General features: G+C 39.6%; 2 protein-coding genes across 2 annotated transcripts in view; one reads left to right on the top strand and one right to left on the bottom strand.

Moving 5' to 3' along the window:
* The window catches only part of SPATA1 (spermatogenesis associated 1), a 48,712-nt gene extending 33,623 nt beyond the window's left edge, over positions 1-15,089 (bottom strand). Inside the window, 1 exon segment of the mRNA XM_033437016.2 lies at positions 15,040-15,089. Within this exon segment, the coding sequence (XP_033292907.2) occupies positions 15,040-15,089 (50 nt within the window).
* Positions 14,947-22,594, top strand: GNG5 (G protein subunit gamma 5). The gene is made up of 3 exons (XM_033431733.2): positions 14,947-15,168; positions 18,740-18,884; positions 22,356-22,594. The coding sequence occupies exons 1-2, from the start codon at positions 15,088-15,090 to the stop codon at positions 18,863-18,865; spliced, it is 207 nt and encodes a 68-aa protein (XP_033287624.1). The 5' UTR covers positions 14,947-15,087; the 3' UTR covers positions 18,866-18,884; positions 22,356-22,594.
* Positions 22,595-23,030: the final 436 nt, after the last annotated feature.

Consider the following 23,030-nt stretch of genomic DNA (forward strand, 5'->3'; position numbering starts at 1 on the left):
AGACTGGACCAATTGTTTAACAGGCTGTTCTGCATTCTGAATTTACCTTATTAACTCCTAAGGTGTCATTTAACTTATTTCTCCAATCCTTCTCTCTCCTGTAAACAGTTGACTTTATAGCCCTCAATTGACACGTGTTAATCAACTGGGGTAAGAACACTTCATAATACCCTGTATTACATATTACTTCACATTTGGGCATACATAATGCTCTACTCCCAAATATTTGTATATTTAATAATTATTAAAGGGATAATAGAACAGACTATAAGGGACAAGAAAATGGAACCTGTTATAGAGTTATTTCAATAATTAAAGTGTGAGGTGATAGTGGCTCAGACTAACATGCTAGCAATATAGGTGATGGGAAGTGGTCAGATTTTGTATATAATTTGAAGCTAGAGTCCAAGAAGTGAAGTTTGAGTAAGGTGTGATGTATGACTCCAAGGTGTTTGGCCTCAGATATCGAAAGGATGGATTTGCCATCAACTGAGATGGGTAAGGTCATGGTTAGTACAGGCTTGGGCTGGGGGGAGAACTGTAGTTCAGTTTCAGACATACTGAGTTTCAGCTGTCTATTGGTTATCCAAGCGCAGATTTCAAGTAGGCAGCTGAAAATATCAATCTGGAGTTTGGGAAAGAGGGCTGGGATGGGATATAAATTTGAGAATACTTAGCATAAAGTTGGTATTTAAAGCTACTAGACTGGAGATTAGAGAGGATAACACTCGGGGAATAGAAGAGTAGTTCTCTATTCTAGTGAGAGAAACTAGAACTAAAGGTACGAAGACGCGGAGATCACCTTCCTCCCCACAGATACACCAGAAATACATCTACACGTGGAACAACTCCTACAGAACACCTACTGAACGCTGGCAGAAGACCTCAGACCTCCCAAAAGGCAAGAAACCCCCCACGTAACTGGGTAGGGCAAAAGAAAAAAGAATAAACAGAGACGGAAGGATAGGGACGGGTCCTGCACCAGTGGGAGGGAGCTGTGAAGGAGGAAACGTTACCACACACTAGGAAGCCCCTTCGCGGGCGGAGACTGCGGGTGGCGGAGCGGGGTAGCTTCGGGGCCGCGGAGGAGAGCACAGCAACAGGGGTGCAGCAGGCAAAGTGGAGAGATTCCAGCACAGAGGATCAGGGCCGACCAGCACTCACCAGCCGAGAGGCTTGTCTGCTCACCTGCCGGGGCGGAGCTGAGGCTCGGGCTTCAGTCGGAGCACCAGGGGAGGACTGGGGTTGGCAGCCTGAACACAGCCTGCAGGGCGTTAGTGCGCTGCGGCTAGCCGGGAAGGAGTCTGGGGAAAAGTCTGGACCTGCCGAAGAGGCAAGAGACTTTTTCTTCCCTCTTTATTTCCTGGTGCGCGACGAGAGGGGATTAAGAACACTGCTTGAAGGAGCTCCAGAGACGGGTGCGAGCCGCACCTAAAAGTGTGGACCCCAGAGACAGACATGAGACGCTAAGGCCGCTGCTACCACCACCAAGAAGCCTGTGTGCGAACACAGGTCACTATCCACGGCCCCTTCCGGGGAGCCTGTGCAGCCCGCCACTGCCAGGGTCCCGGAATCCAGGGACAACTCCCCCGGGAAAACGCAAGGCGCACTTCGGGCTGGCGCAACGTCATGCTGGCCTCTGCCGCCGCAGGCCCGCCCCACACTCCATGCCCCTCCCTCCCCACAGCGGATTAAAGCTCCACAATCAACTTGATGTACCCTGCATCTGTGGAATACATGAATAGGCAACGAATAATCCCAAATTAAGAAGGTGGTCTTTGAGAGCAAGATTTATTATTCTTTCCCCTTTTCCTTTTTTTGTGTGTATGTTTATGCTTCTGTGTGAGATTTTGTCTGTATAGCTTTGCTTCCACCATTTGTTCTGGGTTCTATGCATCCGTTGTTTTTGGTTTTTTTTCCTCTTAATAATTATTTTTTTATTTTAATAACTTCGTTATATTTTATCTTACTTTATTTTATTTTACTTTGTCTTCTTTCTTGTTTTCCTTCTTTCCCTCCTTCCTTCTTGCTCCCTCCTTTCTTTCTTTCTTTCTACTTCTACTAATTCTTTCTTTCTACTTTTTCTTCTGAGCCGTGTGGATGAAAGGCTCTTGGTGCTGCAGCCAGGAGTTAGTGCTGTGCCTCTGAGGTGGGAGAGCCAACTTCAGGACACTGGTCCACAAGAGGCCTCCCAGCTGCACATAATATCAAATGGCGAAAATCTCCCAGAGATCTCCATCTCAACGCTAGCACCCAGCTTCACTCAATGACCAGCAAGCTACAGTGCTGGACATCCTATGCCAAACAACTAGCAAGACAGGAACACAACCCCACCCATTAGCAGAGAGGCTGCCCAAAATCATAATAAGTCTACAGACACCCCAAAACACACCACCAGACGTGGACCTGCCCACCAGAAAGACAAGATCCAGCCTCATCCACCAGAACACAGGCACTAGTCCCCTCCACCAGGAAGCCTGCACAACCCACTGAACCAACCAGAGGCACTGGGGACAGACACCAAAAACAACAGGAACTACGAACCTTCAGCCCGCAAAAAGGAGACCCCAAACACAGTAAGATAAGCAAAATGAAAAGACAGAAAAACACACAGCAGATGAAGGAGCAAGATAAAAACCCACCAGACCTAACAAATGAAGAGGAAATACCCAGTCTACCTGAAAAAGAATTCAGAATAATGATAGTAAAGATGATCCAAAATCTTGGAAATAGAATAGACAAAATGCAAGAAACATTTAACAAGGAACTAGAAGAACTAAAGATGAAACAAACAATGATGAACAACACAATAAATGAAATTAAAAATACTCTAGATGGGATCAATAGCAGAATAACTGAGGCAGAAGAACAGATAAGTGACCTGGAAGATAAAATAGTGGAAATAACTACTGCAGAGCAGAATAAAGAAAAAAGAATGAAAAGAACTGAGGACAGTCTCAGAGACCTCTGGGACAACATTAAATGCACCAACATTCGAATTATAGGGGTTCCAGAAGAAGAAGAGAAAAGAAAGGGACTGAGAAAATATTTGAAGAGATTATAGTTGAAAACTTCCCTAATATGGGAAAGGAAATAGTTAATCAAGTCCAGGAAGCACAGAGAGTGCCATACAGGATAAATCCAAAGAGAAATACGCCAAGACACATATTAATCAAACTGTCAAAAATTAAATACAAAGAAAACATATTAAAAGCAGCAAGGGAAAAACAACAAATAACACACAAGGGAATCCCCATAAGGTTAACAGCTGATCTCTCAGCAGAAACTCTGCAAGCCAGAAGGGAGTGGCAGGACATATTGAAAGTGATGAAGGAGAAAAACCTGCAACCAAGATTACTCTACCCAGCAAGGATCTCATTCAGATTTGATGGAGAAATTAAAACCTTTACAGACAAGCAAAAGCTGAGAGAGTTCAGCACCACCAAAACAGCTCTACAACAAATGCTAAAGGAACTTCTCTAGGCAAGAAACACAAGAGAAGGAAAAGACCTACAATAACGAACCCAAAACAATTAAGAAAATGGGAATGGGAACATACATATCGATAATTACCTTAAATGTAAATGGACTAAATGCTCCCACCATAAGACACAGATTGGCCTGAATGGATACAAAAACAAGACCCATATATTTGCTGTCTACAAGAGACCCACTTCAGACCTAGAGACACATACAGACTGAAAGTAAGGGGATGGAAAAAGGTATTTCATGCAAATGGAAACCAAAAGAAAGCTGGAGTAGTAATTCTCGTATCAGACAAAATAGACTTGAAAATAAAGACTATTAGAAGAGACAAAGAAGGACACTACATAATGATCAAGGGATCGATCCAAGAAGATATAACAATTGTAAATATTTATGCACCCCACATAGGAGCACCTCAATACATAAGGCAAATACTAACAGCCATAAAAGGGGAAATCGACAGTAACACATTCATAGTAGGGTACTTTAACACCCCACTTTCACCAATGGACAGATCATCCAAAATGAAAATAAATAGGGAAACACAAGCTTTAAATGATACATTAAACAAGATGGACTTAATTAATATTTATAGGACATTCCATCCAAAAACAACAGAATACACATTTTTCTCAAGTGCTCATGGAACATTCTCCAGGATAGGTCATATCTTGGGTCACAAATCAAGCCTTGGTAAATTTAAGAAAACTGAAATTGTATCAAGTATCTTTTCTGACCACAACTCCATGAGACTAGATATCAATTACAGGAAAACATCTGTAAAAAATACAAACACATGGAGGCTAAACAATACACTACTTAATAACGAAGTGATCACTGAAGAAATCAAAGAGGAAATCAAAAAATACCTAGAAACAAATGACAATGGAGACACGACAACTCAAAATCTATGGGATGCAGCAAAAGCAGTTCTAAGAGGGAAGTTTATAGCAATACAATCCTACCTTAAGAAACAGGAAACATCTCGAATAAGCAACCTAACCTTGCACCTAAAGCAATTAGAGAAAGAAGAACAAAAAAACCCCAGAGTGAGCAGAAGGAAAGAAATCATAAAAATCAGATCAGAAATAAATGAAAAAGAAGTGAAGGAAACGATAGCAAAGATCAATAAAAATAAAAGCTGGTTTTTTGAAAGGATAAACAAAATTGATAAACCATTAGCCAGACTCATCAAGAAAAAAAGGGAGATGACTGAAATCAATAGAATTAGAAATGAAAAAGGAGAAGTAACAACTGACACTGCAGAAATACAAAAGATCATGAGAGATTACTACAAGCAACTCTATGCCAATAAAATGGACAACCTGGAAGAAATGGACAAATTCTTAGAAAGGCACAACCTGCCAAGACTGAATCAGGAAGAAATAGAAAATATGAACAGACCAATCACAAGCACTGAAATTGAAACTGTGATTAAAAATCTTCCAACAAACAAAAGCCCAGGACCAGATGGCTTCACAGGCGAATTCTGTCAAACATTTAGAGAAGAGCTATGACCTATCCTTCTCAAACTCTTCCAAAATATAGCAGAGGGAGGAACACTCCCCAACTCATTCTACGAGGCCACCATCACCCTGATACCAAAACCAGACAAGGATGTCACAAAGAAAGAAAACTACAGGCCAATATCACTGATGAACATAGATGCAAAAGTCCTCAACAAAATACTAGCAAACAGAATCCAACAGCACATTAAACGGATCATACACCATGATCAAGTGGGGTTTATTCCAGGAATGCAAGGATTCTTCAATATACGCAAATCAATCACCATATTAACAAATTGAAGGAGATACACCATATGATCATCTCAATAGATGCAGAGAAAGCTTTCGACAAAATTCAACACCCATTTATGATAAAAACCCTGCAGAAAGTAGGCATAGAGGGAACTTTCCTCAACATAATAAAGGCCATATATGACAAACCCACAGCCAACATCGTCCTCAATGGTGAAAAACTGAAAGCATTTCCTCTAAGATCAGGAACAAGACAAGGTTGCCCACTCTCACCACTCTTATTCAACATAGTTTTGGAAGTTTTAGCCACGGCAATCAGAGAAGAAAAGGAAATAAAAGGAATCCAAATCAGAAAAGACGAAGTAAAGCTGTCACTATTTGCAGATGACATGATACTATACATAGAGAATCCTAAAGATGCTACCAGAAAACTACTAGAGCTAATCAATGAATTTGGTAAAGTAGCAGGATACAAAATTAATGCACAGAAATATCTGGCATTCCGATACATTAAGGATGAAAAATCTGAAAGTGAAATCAAGAAAACAGTCCCATTTATCATTGCAACAAAAAGAAAAAAATATCTAGGAATAAACCTACCTAAAGAGACAAAAGACCTGTATGCAGAAAATTATAAGACACAGATGAAAGAAATTAAAGATGATACAAATAGATGGAGAGATATACCATGTTCTTGGATTGGAAGGATCAACATTGTGAAAATGACTCTACTACCCAAAGCAATCTACAGATTCAATGCAATCCCTATCAAACTACCACTGGCATTTTTCACAGAACTAGAACAAAAAATTTCACATTTGTATGGAAACACAAAAGACCCCGAATAGCCAAAGCAATCTTGAGAACAAAAAACAGAGCTGGAGGAATCAGGCTTCCTGACTTCAGACTATACTACAAAGCTACAGTAATCAAGACAGTATGGTACTGGCACAAAAACAGAAATATAGATCAATGGAACAGGATAGAAAGCCCAGAGATAAACCCACACACACATGGTCCCCTTATCTTTGATAAAGGAGGCAGGAATGTACAGTGGAGAAAGGACAGCCTCTTCAATAAGTGGTGCTGGGAAAACTGGACAGCTACATGTAGAAGTATGAGATTGGATCACTCCCTAACACCATGCACAAAGATAAGCTCAAGGTGGATTAAAGACCTAAATGTAAGGCCAGAAACTATCAAACTCTTAGAGGAAAACATAGGCAGGACACTCTATGACATAAATCACAGCAAAGTCCTTTTTGACCCACCTCCTAGAGAAATGGAAATAAAAACAAAAATAAACAAATGGGACCTAATGAAATTTCAAAGCTTTTGCGCAGCAAAGGAAACCATAAACAAGACCAAAAGACAACCCTCAGAATGGGAGAAAATATTTGCAAATGAAGCAACTGACAAAGGATTAATCTCCAAAATTTATAAGCAGCTCATGCAGCTTAATAACAAAAAAACAAACAACCCAATCCAAAAATGGGCAGAAGACCTAAATAGCCATTTCTCCAAAGAAGATATACAGACTGCCAACAAACACATGAAAGAATGCTCAACATCACTAATCATTAGAGAAATGCAAATCAAAACTACAATGAGATATCATCTCACACCAGTCAGAATGGCCATCATCAAAAAATCTACAAACAATAAATGCTGGAGAGGGTGTGGAGAAAAGGGAACCCTCTTACACTGTTGATGGGAATGTAAATTGATACAGCCACTGTGGAGAAGAGTATGGAGGTTCCTTAAAAAACTACAAATAGAACTACCATATGACCCAGCAATCCCACTACTGGGCATATACCCTGAGAAAACCATAATTCAAAAAGAGTCATGTACCAAAATGTTCATTGCAGCTCTATTTACAATAGCCCGGAGATGGAAACAACCTGAGTGTCCATCATCGGATGAACAGATAAAGAAGATGTGGCGCATATATACAATGGAATATTACTCAGCCATAAAAAGAAACGAAATTGAGCTATTTGTAATGAGGTGGATAGACCTTGAGTCTGTCATACAGAGTGAAGTAAGTCAGAAAGAGAGAGACAAATACCGTATGCTAACACATATATATGGAATTTAAGAAAAAAAATGTCATGAAGAACCTAGGGGTGAAACAGGAATAAAGACACAGACCTTCTAGAGAATGGACTTGAGGATATGGGGAGGGGGTAGGGTAAACTGTGACAAAGCGAGAGAGAGGCATGGACATATATACACTACCAAACGTAAGGTAGATAGCTAGTGGGAAGCAGCCGCATAGCACAGGGAGATCAGCTCGGTGCTTTGTGACCGCCCGGAGGGGTGGGATAGGGAGGGTGGGAGGGAGGGAGACGCAAGTGGGAAGAGATATGGGAACATATGTATATATATAACTGACTCATTTTGTTGTGAAGCTGAAACTAACATACCATTGTAAAGCAATTATACTCCAATAAAGATGTTAAAATGAAAAAAAAAAAAGAACTAAAGGTACAATAAAGTGAAATAATCCCCCCCCCAAAAAAAGCTACTAGACTGGATGAGATCACAATGAGTGCAAACAGAGAAGAGAGCAAAGAGCTGACCCCTGAAATTCCCCAATATCAAGAGAACAGGAAGAAGAAAAAGACACAAAAAAGAAGACTGAAAATGAATAACAAGGAATGTAGAAGAAAAACCAAGATAATGTGTATGCTAAAAGCTAAGTGAAGGAATTATGTCAAGGAAGACAGAGTGATCAACAGTGTCAACTACTGTGCACACACAGATCAAGCATATATGGAATAAGAATTAAGCAATAGATTTAGTAATGTAAAGGTGAATTTAACAGCAGTTTTGGTGGAATAGTAGAGTGAAAGCTTGACTGGAGTTGATTTAAAGTGAAAATGAGAAGAAGGTATTGGGGGTTTGAGAAGGTATGAAATAGTTATCTAGAATAGTGGAAGAGTGAATGAGTGAGTGGGAGATAGTCTTATTGCCTACTAGCAAAAAGTTCCACTTGAGATTCATGGTCATTAATTTAAAATGAGAATAGTCCTATGCTGGTATATTTTCCTCCAGCCATGTTCCACTGTAGGTATATATGAAGAATAGGTGAAGAAGATTAAGCAGGGTTTTTGTTTTGTCAAGGACTACAGTGAAATGAGAGAGGGCAAGGAGTCAAAAGTATGTGCAAGAGAGTGATCAAGAATGCTCCATGAATTTGCAGGGCAGAAATAGAGACAAAGATGTAGAGAACAAACGTATGGACACCAAAGGGGGAAAGTGGCGGGGGGTGGAGGTGGGGGTGGGATGAACTGGGAGATTGGGATTGACATGTATACACTAATATGTATAAAATAGACAACTAATAAGAACCTGCTGTATAAAAAAATAAAATAAAATTCAAAAATTCCAAAAAAACCCCAAAAGAGTGCTCCGTGATATTTAAGCCAGCCATGGAAGGCATCCTGAGAAGAGGAATAAACAAACAAACAAAAAAAGGTGATAGGATCAATGCATTGGAGGTCCCAGTATAATTGGGGTCCTTAGAGATACAAGAACTGTAATCAAGTACTGGGATACACAAAGTTGGGTTCACAGTGGTGTTGGTATCTAATACTTTATATAATCCATATTTTTGCTTTATCAAAACTTTTCAAAACCAATGATAAGCAGGTTTTTCTTATATTTTAGTGTAAAAAAGATTTTCTTACCTCTGATGAGGAAGGTCGACTTGGACTGAGGGACATATTCACCAACGTCTGAATGGGGTAATTATCAGTTGGAATTTTGTAGGGTTTTTTTAATCTTTCTTCATTGAAGTAGTATTTAATAAAGGTTATAACAGATTTTTGGCTTGTTTAAGATAGCATTCCACTCATTTCTGTCTCTGATTCATTCAAAAAATAAACAGAAAAACACAAAAGGCTTTAGACTCAAAATGAAAACTTGATAAGTATACAATCTTATTATAATAATTCAAAAAGATATACTACTAGTAAGTAGGGCTGGTAACTGCAATGAAATGAACATATATCCCGTACAACTAAGTAAAGTGGTAAATTATAATAGACTTGTGACTAGAACATTTTTTACTATTCTAAACAATTCATTTTCTCTTGGTCAAAAATTAAGGTTAAATACATATAGTGTTTTACACAAAGTAGAAATATACTTTTGGAAGTAGAAAGATTAAACTTATACAAATGCTGTAAAATGATGAAAATTGTTTTACCCTTTACATTTCTTCCTGGCCTTGGATACCTCAATAATAATAAATGTGAACAATTATTCCAGATGAAAATATCAGTCTTTAAGTATATCAGGTTTGTGTACCTATGTTTGTGTATTATTTCTTGTGTTTTCCCTCAGAAAATGTATGACAGTTTACAAGAATACACAACAAAATTTAAAGTATATAAATATATAATAAAAGTTAAAAAATAAGGTAGCAGAATTATTATTCTAAAAAAGAATTATCAAAGTGGGACAATCCTTAGGGATATACTATAATACCAATAGTAGAGAAGTTTTTTCAAGATTCCAAAGCTTTGCTTTATATTAAGATAGTGATTTAAATCTGACAAAACTTAAAATTCAAGCTGAGGGTGGCTGCAGGATAGGAATGGAATGGAGAAAAAAAAGAAAATTGTGTGGCTACCTTTAAATATGAGATCACATGAGGCTGTAGGCAAGCGTCCTCCGATCAAAGGCCTGACTGAGGGCTATAATTAAAAAAATTCTTAAACCTAGGGAGGATTCCCAAAAGTGTTGTAACTAGCGTACCAAAATGGGAAGCCACTGGTCTAAGCTAACCGTACCTCACAGAAATTTGGGGGGAGGCGTTCTCCCCTAAGCTAAATGAGGAAAGTAAAACATTCCAACATAGGTTAATAGGTATATCGGTCTTTCAGTATCATTGAGGTAGCCACCCAATTATTTAAAAAAAGAAAAAAAAAAACCAAAACTATCCTTGTTTTACAAATCTGGTCTCTACAGAATCAGAGGTATGGCTCCAAAAATAATCCAAAGCCCACCAATCCTTTTATCACTCCCAAAAGCTTCCCTATTTATCTTAAGAGACTTGTAAGTATTAAAGGGGAAACAGTCATCCTAGGAGGAACTTGCCTGTGCCTTTGAGATGCAAATATCTGACCTGGTTTTCTCCAGGAACCCTAATCTCTGCCATCTTTTTAAAATGCAGATTTTGAAAAAGGGGGTAAATTGGAACTTGTCAAGGACAAATAAAAATCTTAAGCATCTTTTCCACAAATATTATTAACAAGGGTTTAGCCATCTAGACAAGTGAGCTTGATTTATTACATCTGCCAGAAACCCAATTTTAATCCAACCTCTTTTGCAGACTGATGGGTTTTACATTGCTGTACCTGGCTCATGGCTGAATTCTGGAATGGGAACAATGAGGTCTCTGTGTTTGTGTGTTCGTACGTATCTATGTGTGTCTTAGATGTATGGTATTGCCAAAAAGTAATTAGTAAAAGAGCTCCATTTCACTGACTTAAAGGAAATTAGTGCAGAAATAGAAAATAATCTGGCCAGAATGAATTTTACCTGGTGGCGCAGTAGTTATGAATCCGTCAGCCAATGCAGGGAACACAAGTTTGAGCCCTGGTCTGTGAAGATCCTACATGCCGAGGAGCAACTAAGCCAGTGCGCCTCAACTACTGAAGCCCGCGTGCCTCAACTACTGAAGCCCACGTGCCTAGAGCCCATGCTCTGCAACAAGAAAAGCCACCGCAATGAGAAGCCCACGCACTGCAACAAAGAGTAGCCCCAGTAGTACTGGAAAATATTCAGTACTAAACTGATATCTGGTATTGAAGGTGGCTTAAGCTTGTTGGCTTCATTAATATAGACACGTCTTTAGAGTCATCAATGTTAAGTATAATATTGTACAATATTTCTGTTGTACTTAGGTTTACTAGACTTTATTATATCTATTGCAAATTTGTCAGTAAGAAAAGTAACCCAATGTGGAAAGATTTTTAAGCAAAGTTAGATATGTGTCTTCAGTAAAAGAAGGCGTGAGGGGGCTTCCCTGGTGGCACAGTGGTTGAGAATCTGCCTGCTAATGCAGGGGACACAGGTTCGAGCCCTGGTCTGGGAGGATCCCACATGCCGCAGAGCAACTAGGCCCGAGAGCCACAACTAATGAGCCTGCGCGTCTGGAGCCTGTGCTCCGCAACAAGAGAGGCCGCGATAGTGAGAGGCCCGCACACCGCGGTGAAGAGTGGCCCCCGCTTGCCACAACTAGAGAAAGCCCTCGCACAGAAACGAAGACCCAACACAGCAAAAATAAATAAAATAAATTAAAAAAAAAAAAGAAGGCGTGAGGATGAAAAAATACTGAAGAGTTACGCATGATCAGGATTTTCTAAGATTGGATTGAATTTAGGTGGGTAAATGGATTTTGTTGGGAGTAAGCTAAGTCTTGGATTTGGTTTCTCTTTCCGTTAAGAGAACAAGGTTTTCCTTTTTTTTAAAAAAAAAAAGTTATTTATTTATTTATTTATTTATTTTGGGTTGCATTGGGTCTTCATTGCTGCACGTGGGCTTTCTCTAGTTGCATTGAGCCGCGGCTACTTTTTGTTGTGGTGCACGGGCTTCGCTTGCTGCAGAGCATGGGCTCTAGGTACACAGGCTCAGTAGTTGTGGCTTAGTTGCTCCGTGGCACATGGGATCTTCCCAGACCAGGGAATTAGACCCATGTCCCCTGCGTTGGCAGGAGGATTCTCAACCACTGAGCCACCAGGGAAGTCCCAAGAACAAGGTTTTCTTGGAATACTGTTTCTTTTAATAAATTTATTTATTTTATGTACTTATTTTCGGCTGCATCGGGTCTTCGTTGCTGCCTGCGGGCTTTCTCTAGTTGCAGCGAGCAGGGTCTAGTCTTTGTTGCGGTGCGCGGGCTTCTCATTGCGGTGGCTTCTCTTGTTGCGGAGCACGGGCTCTGGGCACGTGGGCTTTAGTAGTTGTGGTGTGTGGACTCAGTAGTTGTGGCTCGTGGGCTCTAGAGCACAGGCTCAGTAGTTGTGGTGCATGAGCTTAGTTGCTCCGCGGCATGTGGGATCTTCCCGGACCAGGGCTCAAATTCGTGTCCCCTGCATTGGCAGACGGATTCTTAACCACTGTGCCACCAGGGAAGTCCCTGGAATGCCGTTTCTGATAACATATTGTGTGAGTTTCTTTGCCTTTAAGTGATCTGTATTTGCTTTTGAGATCTCTTGTAACTTTGGTTAACAAATAAGTATTGTCTCACAGTGACCAATGACCTTATTTGATCAAGTGTTGAAACTTTTTGAGAAACTTCCCAAATATCAAATTTTAATCAAAGTTCTTTTGACTTTCAGCTAACTTTGGGATGTTTTGGAGGGCCCCTGAGGCATCTCAGAGAGAAATATTTAACCAGTATTATTTGGTATGTTAAATTACATAGAGAGCATTATCACACGAGCGATTAACCTACTTAAGATATACTGTATAGATGAATGATATTAACACAGACATTCTAAAAATTATATAGTTTCTGGAATTTGGATATGTCCTGGTCTAATGCTATAGTTCTAGCTGTCATCTTAAAATGTTGTCTGTCACTTCTTTATGGATTACACTGTAATAAGATGTTTAACCATGCCTTTTAAGTCTTGTCATTTATAGACAGTTATCCTTGTACTCTGATGCTGTTACAAAAGTGCTTCCTCTTCAAGAAGATTGGGTCGGGCTTCCCTGGTGGCGCAGTGGTTGAGAGTCCACCTGCCAATGCAGGGGACACGGGTTCGTGCCCCGGTCCGGGAAGATCCCACATGCCGCGGAGTGGCTGGGCCCGTGCGCCATGGCCACTGAGCCTGTGCATCCGGAGCCTGTGCTCCACAATGGGAGAGGCCACAACAGTGAGAGGCCCGCGTACCGCAAAAAAAAAAAAAGAAAAAAAAGTGGGCCATGGCTCAATTCCTGGAAATCCTCACCCCTCCCCCAAAACAGCTAGAATACTCCTCCCACTCATTAGCCTACGAAATTACCCACCCCTATAAAAACTGACAACCCCCATACCCTGGTGCCTTTCACCTTCTGAGATGGCCCACACTGTCTATGGAGTGTGCTTCTTTCTCTTAAAAAAAAAAAAAAAATTCCAAAGCTTTGCTTTATGTTAAGATAGTGATTTAAATCTGACAGAACTTAAAATTCCTGTGATCTAGTACTGATTACGTCTCTATGAAATCCTATCAGACTCCACTAATTGTTCTAATGGTATCAAAATTAAAAGATTATATTCTGGGACACACAATCTTTCAAATCAAATTATTTCCACATATTACTTCCTATATAAATTTTTTACAACAATTAAAACAAAATGTGATTTGTCATTTTAACCATCTCAAACGCTATTTTAAATACATTAGTACTTTAAGGAAACATTAAATATTTCTATTTCTGTATCTATCCAAAGGCTTTTTCTGACATTGTACTACTATTAGTCTCAATTATGAACCTAACAAAGCACAACTCAACTTCTTTATTAGATAAGAATTAATGGTAATAATCTATATTAAATACAGCATACTGGCATTCATTAACTAGTATGCCAACTGGGAGACTGCAACTTTCAATTTTTCTGGATGCATTAAAAACTTGATATTCTAACTCAGAACAAATTTTTCATTAAGTGAACTCAAGATAGAGCAATCAAGACCTGCTTTACTATTATCCTAAATTAAACTGCCCCCCTATAGTATTCCTTCTAAAGGAACAGCAAACAAGCCGTGTTTTGAGCTACAATTCCCTTTGTTATTACTGACTGTATCAATACTAAAGACCAAATCCTGGCTGGCCAGAGACAAAGTGGCCTGGCATGTATAGATGAGCCCTTAGGAATTAAAATTGGGAGAAGAACTCAAGATTCAAGTATGTAGTTAGTAGATACTGAAGCAAAATGAATGTATAAAGGGAAGTCATGAAGCAGTATCATATCCATGAAGCAAGCCCATGTCATGAGAAAGCTGTAATTATTTGTAAACCACAACAGAAAAAGAGATAAAGACTAGAGAGAATGACTGATTGAACCAGTAGTGAGATGCCGGCTGAGGAGATACATAGGTAATTCATGTTTATAGCTAAGCACTAATGAGAAGAGTCAATTTTTTTTTTTGCTGTTGAGGTCCCTAACCTTGCATCTACTCCTATTGGGGTCCGACGATGGGGAAGCGGGCTGCGGATGGGCCGCCCGTTGGACAAACTTGGGTCACTCAGGGATGCGTCTCTAAGGGGACAGGGTGCCAGTGACTCAAGCCCGTATTTCTAGCTCTTACGCCTCGGTAAGGCTCTCCCCTTCCCTTCCCTCAACCTCTGCCGCCAACTCCGTCAGGAAAACAGGAACCGCCTCGTCGTCCCGCCACCAGGCCTTTTACAAAGTCCCTCAATATCTGACTTCTCTCACCGGTCCCCTCGGGTCTTGGAGGATAACGACAAGCTCTTTCCTTACCTCTCCCAAATCATCCTCTCCAGAGAGGGAGAGCGGAGAGGATGGGTGTCTGGTCGCGTTAGCATCCCGCAGCTGCCGCGCCCACCATCCGCTCCGCCCCTTCTCGCTCCCAGCTCTCCCCTCACCCCCCTGAGGCTCGGGTTCCCGTCCGAGTGAGGAGCCGAAACAGAAGGCGCAGAAGGGCGCGCATGCGCGCCGCGGGTGGAGCCACGGGGCAAAGAACCGGAAACTTAGAGACAAAGTTCCGAGCCCCGCCCCCCGCTCAGCAGACCCGCCGCCCCGCCGTCCCGCCGCCTGGCCCTGCGGACCTACCACCGATCCACCGACGGATTGCCGATCTGCCCAGCTATCGCGTGCGCCATGTCTGGTTCCTCCAGCGTCGCCGCTATGAAGAAAGTGGTTCAACAACTCCGGCTGGAGGCCGGGCTCAACCGCGTGAAGGTGAGCGGGGGCGGGCGGCTGAGGGGGAGGGGAGGGCGGGGGAGGTGGCGGGGGGAATCCGGCAGGCGAGCTGGCGCGGCGGGCGAGGCTCGCGTCCGGCTCTCGCCACCCCTAGGGAGGACGCGCTCTCGGCGGCGGCGATCTCGGCGGCCAGCTTTAGAAAAGTAGCGGCGCGGGTCGGCGCTGTGGTTTGGGGGGCAGGTTAGTGTGCCCTTCCGCCCCAAGACTTTCCAAGGCGAGCTGGCCCTGGCTTGAACAGCGGCTTTCCGCATTCCGGCCCTCCTCTCCGTCTCCCTCCCTCCGTAGTGACTCCGCGGCCGTCCTCGCCAACAGCTGTTCCTCCGCGCGCAGTCCGCACCCTTCCCGGCCCTCTCGACCAGCTCCTCTGTTTTTTGTCACCCGACGGGGTTTTATCCGACTTTTGATTTAGAAGTATTTTTTCTTTGCATTTCAGAACTTTCCCAAATCCACTCCCTTTAGTAGTAGAGTCTTACTTCCAGCTCCTCTCATTCACCGAACACACACTTGAAAACGAATTCTTGCATAACTTTAAAGAAGCCTGTTTTCGAAACGTTCGCAATGTCTAAGGTTACCACTGGTGCCCTGTACAGCCTCGTACAAAGCGTGCATTTCGTATCTGTTTGGCACCGTTTGCTGTGTTGTGACTTTGGGTATATCTACTGGTCCGCGCGTACCCGAAAAAGTAATTAGGGTGGACCAGTTTTATTTATTTTGGCATCTGTTTAGCATTGATCTTGTCCTGGGGTATTTACTTTGGGGAAAAAGCCTTTTGTGTCTGGTGATATGACAACCTGATGTTCAAGTGCTATTTCGAGTTTCCTGATTTTTTAAATCCTGCGTGGATTGGCTTCTTTCTGGTGCGGGTCAGTTTACGTGTGAAACACTTGTAATTAAAAAAGAAACAGAAGAGTATAAAGCATGCACTCTGTTGAAAGAAAAAGCCAGTTTCCAAGATGATTTGATTCTGTACTCATTAGGCTAGTTTTTACTTCCCCCTGAAATGTTTTGTGGAGTAAGATGGTCTCCTATTTACCCATTTCCTTAAGTAGAAATGTCAGGGACCTAGTTTACTCAGTTGTGGTCATCTCGGGAGGGAAGGGAAATTCCCATCAGTCTTGGGGTGGGATTCTCCTCTCTTCCTGTCCTTTAAGTGTTGTAAACTCCATTGCTGTCTCGAATCCATTTCTCTAATCTCCAGATACTTAACTCATTCCAGTGATTTATGGTTAGTCTTGGCTGGATTTAACTTTGAAATCACTATCTTATTTCAGGCGTGTCTTTATCATAGATTGGAGTGGCCCGGGAAAGAAAAAAATGGGGGGAGGGGAAAAATGCTGGTTGAAAGCAGAAAGTGTTAAGTAGGGGTATTTAGCCCTAATCTCCAAAGAAAATGAGTTGAAGTCCTCAGGCTCACGCTTTACCATGAAAACTCTAGCCCCTCCAATAACTCCCCAGCATGATGCCTTCCTCCTATTCTTAGGAGGCTTTTCGTCGGAATCATTAAAGGCACCACAAGTGATTTGGTTTTATTTAGAAATCTGTTTGTCTGATGCCAGGGCTGTGTGTAGCAAGGAGAGGAGGCATTACACCATGGGACTTTAAATGAGCTTTTCATTAGACATGTTGCAAAATGTGGTTAGTTCAATTTCATTTTTGCTTCTGTTTTACCCATGACTCTATGCTAGATGCTTTTGTAGTGATATTTTACTTTCGAATTACCACAGCTTTACTTTTTAAACCTTTATGTTTGAGTAGTTGATAGAAACTATCACAAATGCTTGACAGACTCTCCCACTGTTGGGTAACCATACACTTAACCCAGGGCACTTTTGAAAGAGGGCACTGATTATTATGCCAGGATTATAGGGTTTCAGCCTCCTGGATGGTGATTATTACAGTGCCATAGGGGCTAGAAGCTTGTTAGAGTTTTAAGCCTTTGTGTCCATTTTCCCACTGATTGGAATTGTCACTGATCATTTTCTCACTGATGGTCACTTGGCTGATCTCTTGTCACTGAGATCTCAATTTAAATGTCACCTCCTCAAAGACACTTTCTCTTAGGTCCTGATCTAAAACAACACTTGTTTTTCTGCAGAGCACCTTGTCTCTTTTCATCTGAACTGTTAGCTCCATAACAGCAGGGATCTGGCTGTTCTTACATATTCTCAGTCCCTAAAATTATATTTGGCACATAGAGGTGATGAGAAGTTTGTGAAAGGGAGTTAAGCTGGCGCCTACCTACACTTTAGGCAGATAATTAACACATTCTTTACTGCTGGTTAATGTGAATGAATGAAACCATGTTATACAACAGTGAAAAATTATACCACCATTCCCCCACTGTAGCTACACCTTTTAGGGGAGCAGGGTACCCATTTGTTATAGTACTTGGTACCAGGAATTTATAAACTGTTTACTCACACAGTTGCTAAATAAATTCATGGAACTCATTACCCTGGATTGGTATATAAGCCAAACATATAAATTAGATTCCAAGAAGAGTTTAGATTCATCTCATGATGATGGATCCTTTTATCAGGTTAATGTCTGGGGTACAGCTGTCATGTGCAGAAGTTCTTTGTAGAGAGCATTTGTGATGCCCTAAGCTCCCTTTCAAAGGCTAAATATTACCCAGCCAGACTGGACACCTGTTCTCACCCTCCTTAAGGGAAGTTAAAACAATAAAATAAATGATTATCTTCTCCATCTTCTTAAACCTCAATTCAAGAGTTAGGATATTTTATGTATTTGAGGCATCCTTTAGTCCATGTTATATATCTGAACTATTCAGTTTATTGTTTTGGTGTCCTGTATCACACCTTACCAGAATATATACAAATAGTAGATGTTTAAGTGATACATGATATAAAGTTATTTTAACTATGAAGCCACAGAAGTTCCTAAGTCCTGTTTAAATGGCTTTGCATACATATATGAAAATTATTAAATCACATTTAAGGCATACACAGTTTCATAAAGGCAGGCTGCTTGGTAAAGTTGTTAAAATAAACTGAAGTTTGCTAATCAGCCTTTCAGTCACATGACCCTGAGCAGAAACTGTCACTGTCCAGTTTTGTAGCATTAAACAGCTGATGGTACATATACCAAAACAATAAACTGAATGGTTCAGATTTTGAACATGATCTTCACTCAGAGTAGCATTTTCCCATTTCCCATACTGCTTTCAAGACAGAGTGATAGTTTACTAGCATTTTAACACTTTTTAACCTATAATATCCTGTGTACTGCTTTTAATAAAAGACAAGATGTTGAGTACCCTCAAGGTTACACTAGAACAACCTATTTATTAATAAACTAGCAGGATGTGCTGTGCTTTACAAATAAACAGAATTGTACTGTTCGTACTTATTTACATGCAGTGTTTTAAGTATAAAAGCTCAGTATATGACTGTTGAGCTTCAATTAGTATATTTCTTTTTTGAGTTAAGAGAAGTGTTTATTGGCAGGTATTTTTGAAGATTTGAGAAAAACTTCATTAAAACATTGTCAACACCTTCCACCCACTTCCCCCACCCTTTGTTATATACAGGTTTCGCAGGCAGCTGCAGATTTGAAACAATTCTGTCTGCAGAATGCTCAACATGACCCCCTGCTGACTGGAGTATCTTCAAGTACAAATCCCTTCAGACCTCAGAAAGTCTGTTCCTTTTTGTAGTAAAATGAATCTTTGCAAGGTAAGTTTCCTTAAATTAAAACAACAAAGCCCCACACAGTAGGGATAACTAGTCAGGTCTCTTTCTTTGCAGCACTTATAAGTTGAGCAAAATCATCCCATACACTTTTGTTTGGCACTTAGAGTTTCCAGTCTTTGTTTTGTGAGGATTGATGAAATTTGCTGATTTAGTAGTCATAAAGACTAATTGTTTCTATTTTACCATAAAGGATTAAGTAGAGGATTTAATAACCATAAAGAGGATATAGGAGTTACTAGAAAATTTCACTGCTGTGACAAGTCATGTTACCTTTTATAGCATTGGCCTAATGGTGTATTCTGGTGCCCCCAAATACTAGTTTAGTTTGATTTTTGTGTATCTAGCAAATATTTAGACATTGGACTACCCTGGCTGGTCCAGTGGTTAAGACTCCGTGCTTCCAATGCACGGGTTTGATCCCTGGTCTGGAAACTAAGATCCCACATGCTGTGCGGCCAAAAAAAAAAAAGAGGATAAATCAGTAAATAACAGCACATTATTAAAAAAAAAAAAATTAGACATTAAAAAAAAATCTGCAGTGTTCATGGTGGTGGCTTTTGAAGTACTATCAACTGATTTGGATTAATGATTATCTAATAGAACAGCATAGCAAATAATTGGGAGTTGTGAATGCAAGAGAAACTGAAGAGATAGCCGAATAAGCTGACATGGTGTTGGCATTTGGACTGGGGAACAACAGGTTTTAATTTTATTGTTGTTAGGTAAAGATAAAATGAGAGAAATGAAGTATATATGTTCATGGTGGCAGACAGTGGATTGGTTTTCAGAGGATTAAGAAACTAAATTTTGGGCTGGTTTAAAGCATACTTTTATATGTTAACATGTAACTTACAGAACAAATGTCAGTGTATGCAAAAACATATATCAATCCAAAAGAGATGTGACAAGAAAACATGATGTGGAAATTGAAAATGTAATCCAAGGGTACTACCTTCATAAATCCATAGGACTTTTGTCAGACCATTTACTCATATTGACCTACGAGAAGCAAACTTAAATAGTGCTTCAAAAAAAAAAACTGTGTATGGCACACACCATCTACAGACATTCTGACTCCTCCAAGTGCAGGAAGCTGCTTCCTAAAATACCATGTTACACAGTTGTGCCCTCCCTAATTAAACTTTGTAGACTTGGGAGTGTCCAGGAAGTTTGTATAAGTACATGTTTCCAGTAAATACAATGATTGGTTGAATTGGTTAAGATTTTCGAAACACAGGGAAAAAAAAAAAACCCCCGCCTTTGAGTTTAAGGGAAGTAATTCTTTTTAAGTCTAGCACCTTCATATTTAACAGGTTAAAAGTCGTTTGCTCCTGGCAGTATTAATTCTTCATGGCAGTTTTGGGAAATTTCATATTTTTACGGTTCCTCTTGTATTCTCTTCACAAAGTGTTTATTTTCATTTAAAATACTGTTAAGCCTGGCTTCTTAATTGGCTGTTAATAGTTTCATTTCATAGGAGTCTGCAGGTAAGTGTTTAATGAGTTGCTCAAGGTTAAAATATGGTTGGGATAAGAATCTAGATTTCAAAGTAAAATAATGGCTGTTAATTTTGGCAGTATAATAAGCCCTTAGCTTTGTGGATATTATGATTTGAAACACTTTTGGCTAGGAAAAGAATATTTGGATGTAAAAGCATTTCTTCTCAAACTTGAAAGTAGGTCTGGGATGTTATGCTGATGTTGGTTGTCCTAGGCACACTGAGTGGCATGGATGCAAAGAGTCTGTATTTAAGTCTTATATTTAAGTCTATATATTTATATAACTTTTTTAAAAGCATAGATAATTTAGCAACAGATAGTACAAGGTATTAAAATAGAAGTTATCATGATCCACATACCTAGAAATAACCACTGTTAACAGATACTTCCTTTTAAGAGAAAAAAACAATCATTGAAAAATAGTGATCATAGTATGCACAGTTTTTTTCTACACTTGAATTTTCTTATTTCATTTAATAGTCTTTGTAAGTTCCCTGGTGGTCTAGAGGTTAGGATTTGGTGCTCTCATTTAATAGTCCTTGTAAATGTGGTTGTACTATAAGTTAAATTATACTTCATCGAATATTGAGGTTTCCAAATCTGAGGATACACTGAGGTGAAGATCTTGGTACCCATTGTATACTTTACCCATTTCTTTAAGATAAATTCCCAGAAGTAACAATAAGGAATGACATTTAAAATGTAATAACCTTGAAAACTGCCAAATTAAACTTTGCTATTCCACCTGGAGCTTAAGAGTACTTTTTTGCTGAGCCCTTGCCAAACAGATCTCAGATTCTTTGCTACTTTCTTCTGCCTATCTCATTTTTGTAATTTGCATTGATTAACTGAGGCTACACATTGTTTTTTTCAACACTGATTTTGTTTATGCTTCTTGAACATTTTTGTAATGAAGTAACAGAAATTTTTAACTAAGTATAAAAAACCAGGTGTCTACTCTCCTGAATTAAATGGTTTACCTTTTTTTTTTTTTTTGGTTGCTTTGTGTGGCTTGTGGGATCTCAGTTCCCAGATCAGGGATTGAACCCTGGCCCTTGGCAGTGAAAGCCCCAAGTCCTAACCACTGGACTGCCAGGGTTCCCAACTTTCAAGAAATAAAAGATACTTTTCCTACCTTTCCATATAGATGACTAAACCTGAAGTTGTTATGCCCCTGTTTTTACTTTTTATATATATTTATTGTTTTATAGTTTTAAAACATAGGTATTATTTTTAAGGAACAGCTATTACTGCATTACTTTTGAGATTTGTGTTAATCCATAGATTGTTTTGTCGTTTTAATTGCTGTATAGTATTCTGTCATGTGTATGAACCTTAGTTTATTTATCCATTGGCTTATTGAGTTGCATTTAGGCTACTTCCAGTCCTCTGCTGTTAAACCATTACTATAGTCAATATCCATGTACACATTTCTCTTTGTATACAGGTTTATGTGGGTAAATAGAAGGGATTGCATCTTGCTCTCCTCGATACTATTGCTCATTTCCTAGAGGTGTTCAGATATTTCTCAACTTCAGAGATTTTTATATTAACCTCTTTAAAAATTTGGATCCAGAGTGTATTTTGGCAATGATATTGGCAAGTCAAACTTTAAGTCTGTTTATTTCTAAACCCTAAGTTACATATACTTGAGAGTGGTTATAAGTCATAAGTTATATATATATACTTGAGAGTGGTTAAGAGAAAGTTACATTTTACACCACAGGCATTTTCTATCCTGTTTCTCATTTTTTTCCCTAGAAACCCTGTGATGTCTGTTTGTTTTTTTTTTTCTTTTTTAAACAGGCTTAGTTTAATTGAAAGCATTTTATAAGCTGACATTCAGATGAATACCTTAAATGTAATGTAAGATGTACTGCTATTCAGAAAAAAAGCTATTGTTCTTATGATACTTTACCCTAATTCACTGGGTTTTTTTGTTTTTTCATTTCAGGTTTTTAAACCACTTTTCATAAACCGGTGAATATTCAAAGGAAAGCTAAATCTGAAGCCTGTACAAAAGCCTGTCTCTATAACATGTGCCATACTATACAAACTTCTACTTTTGTCAGTCTACCTCTCTGAATATTCATGAATTTCTGTTTCACAAGGGTAATTATTTTATATACACTGGTGGCAGCATACAATAAAATACTTAGTATAAAAGTTTTTGGATTAATTACTGGTATTAAATATACTATGTATAATATTAATTTGTTTTGAACACCTAAGAACAAAATGACAATTTCCCCATCAACCTTAAGGGGTTAAAATTTTTAGTGTTTGTTCCAGCAGCTCATCTCACATAACTTTATGCCATACATTTGCAAGACTGTTAGAGAATTAAAGGTAAGTTGCAAATTTGTTCTTTTAAGGTCAGGAGGAGGCTGCTAATAATACTAGTTTCTATTGATGAGTTATTTACAGGGTTAACTTTGTTTTCTAATGAACTACTTTGTGGGGTATTACCATTACACCTAGAAGTTATTTACTTCATAACACATGGCTCTCCTAGTAAGGATAGTAAAGACTAGATATATAAGAATTCCATTACAAGATGGAAGAGAAAAATTTCAGAGCCCGAGGTACACTACAGTACAATGTAATGAGGTAAAGAAGTACCAAGGAA

Source organism: Orcinus orca, chromosome 1, assembly GCF_937001465.1.
Source record: "Orcinus orca chromosome 1, mOrcOrc1.1, whole genome shotgun sequence".
Classification (NCBI taxonomy): Eukaryota; Metazoa; Chordata; class Mammalia; order Artiodactyla; family Delphinidae; genus Orcinus; species Orcinus orca.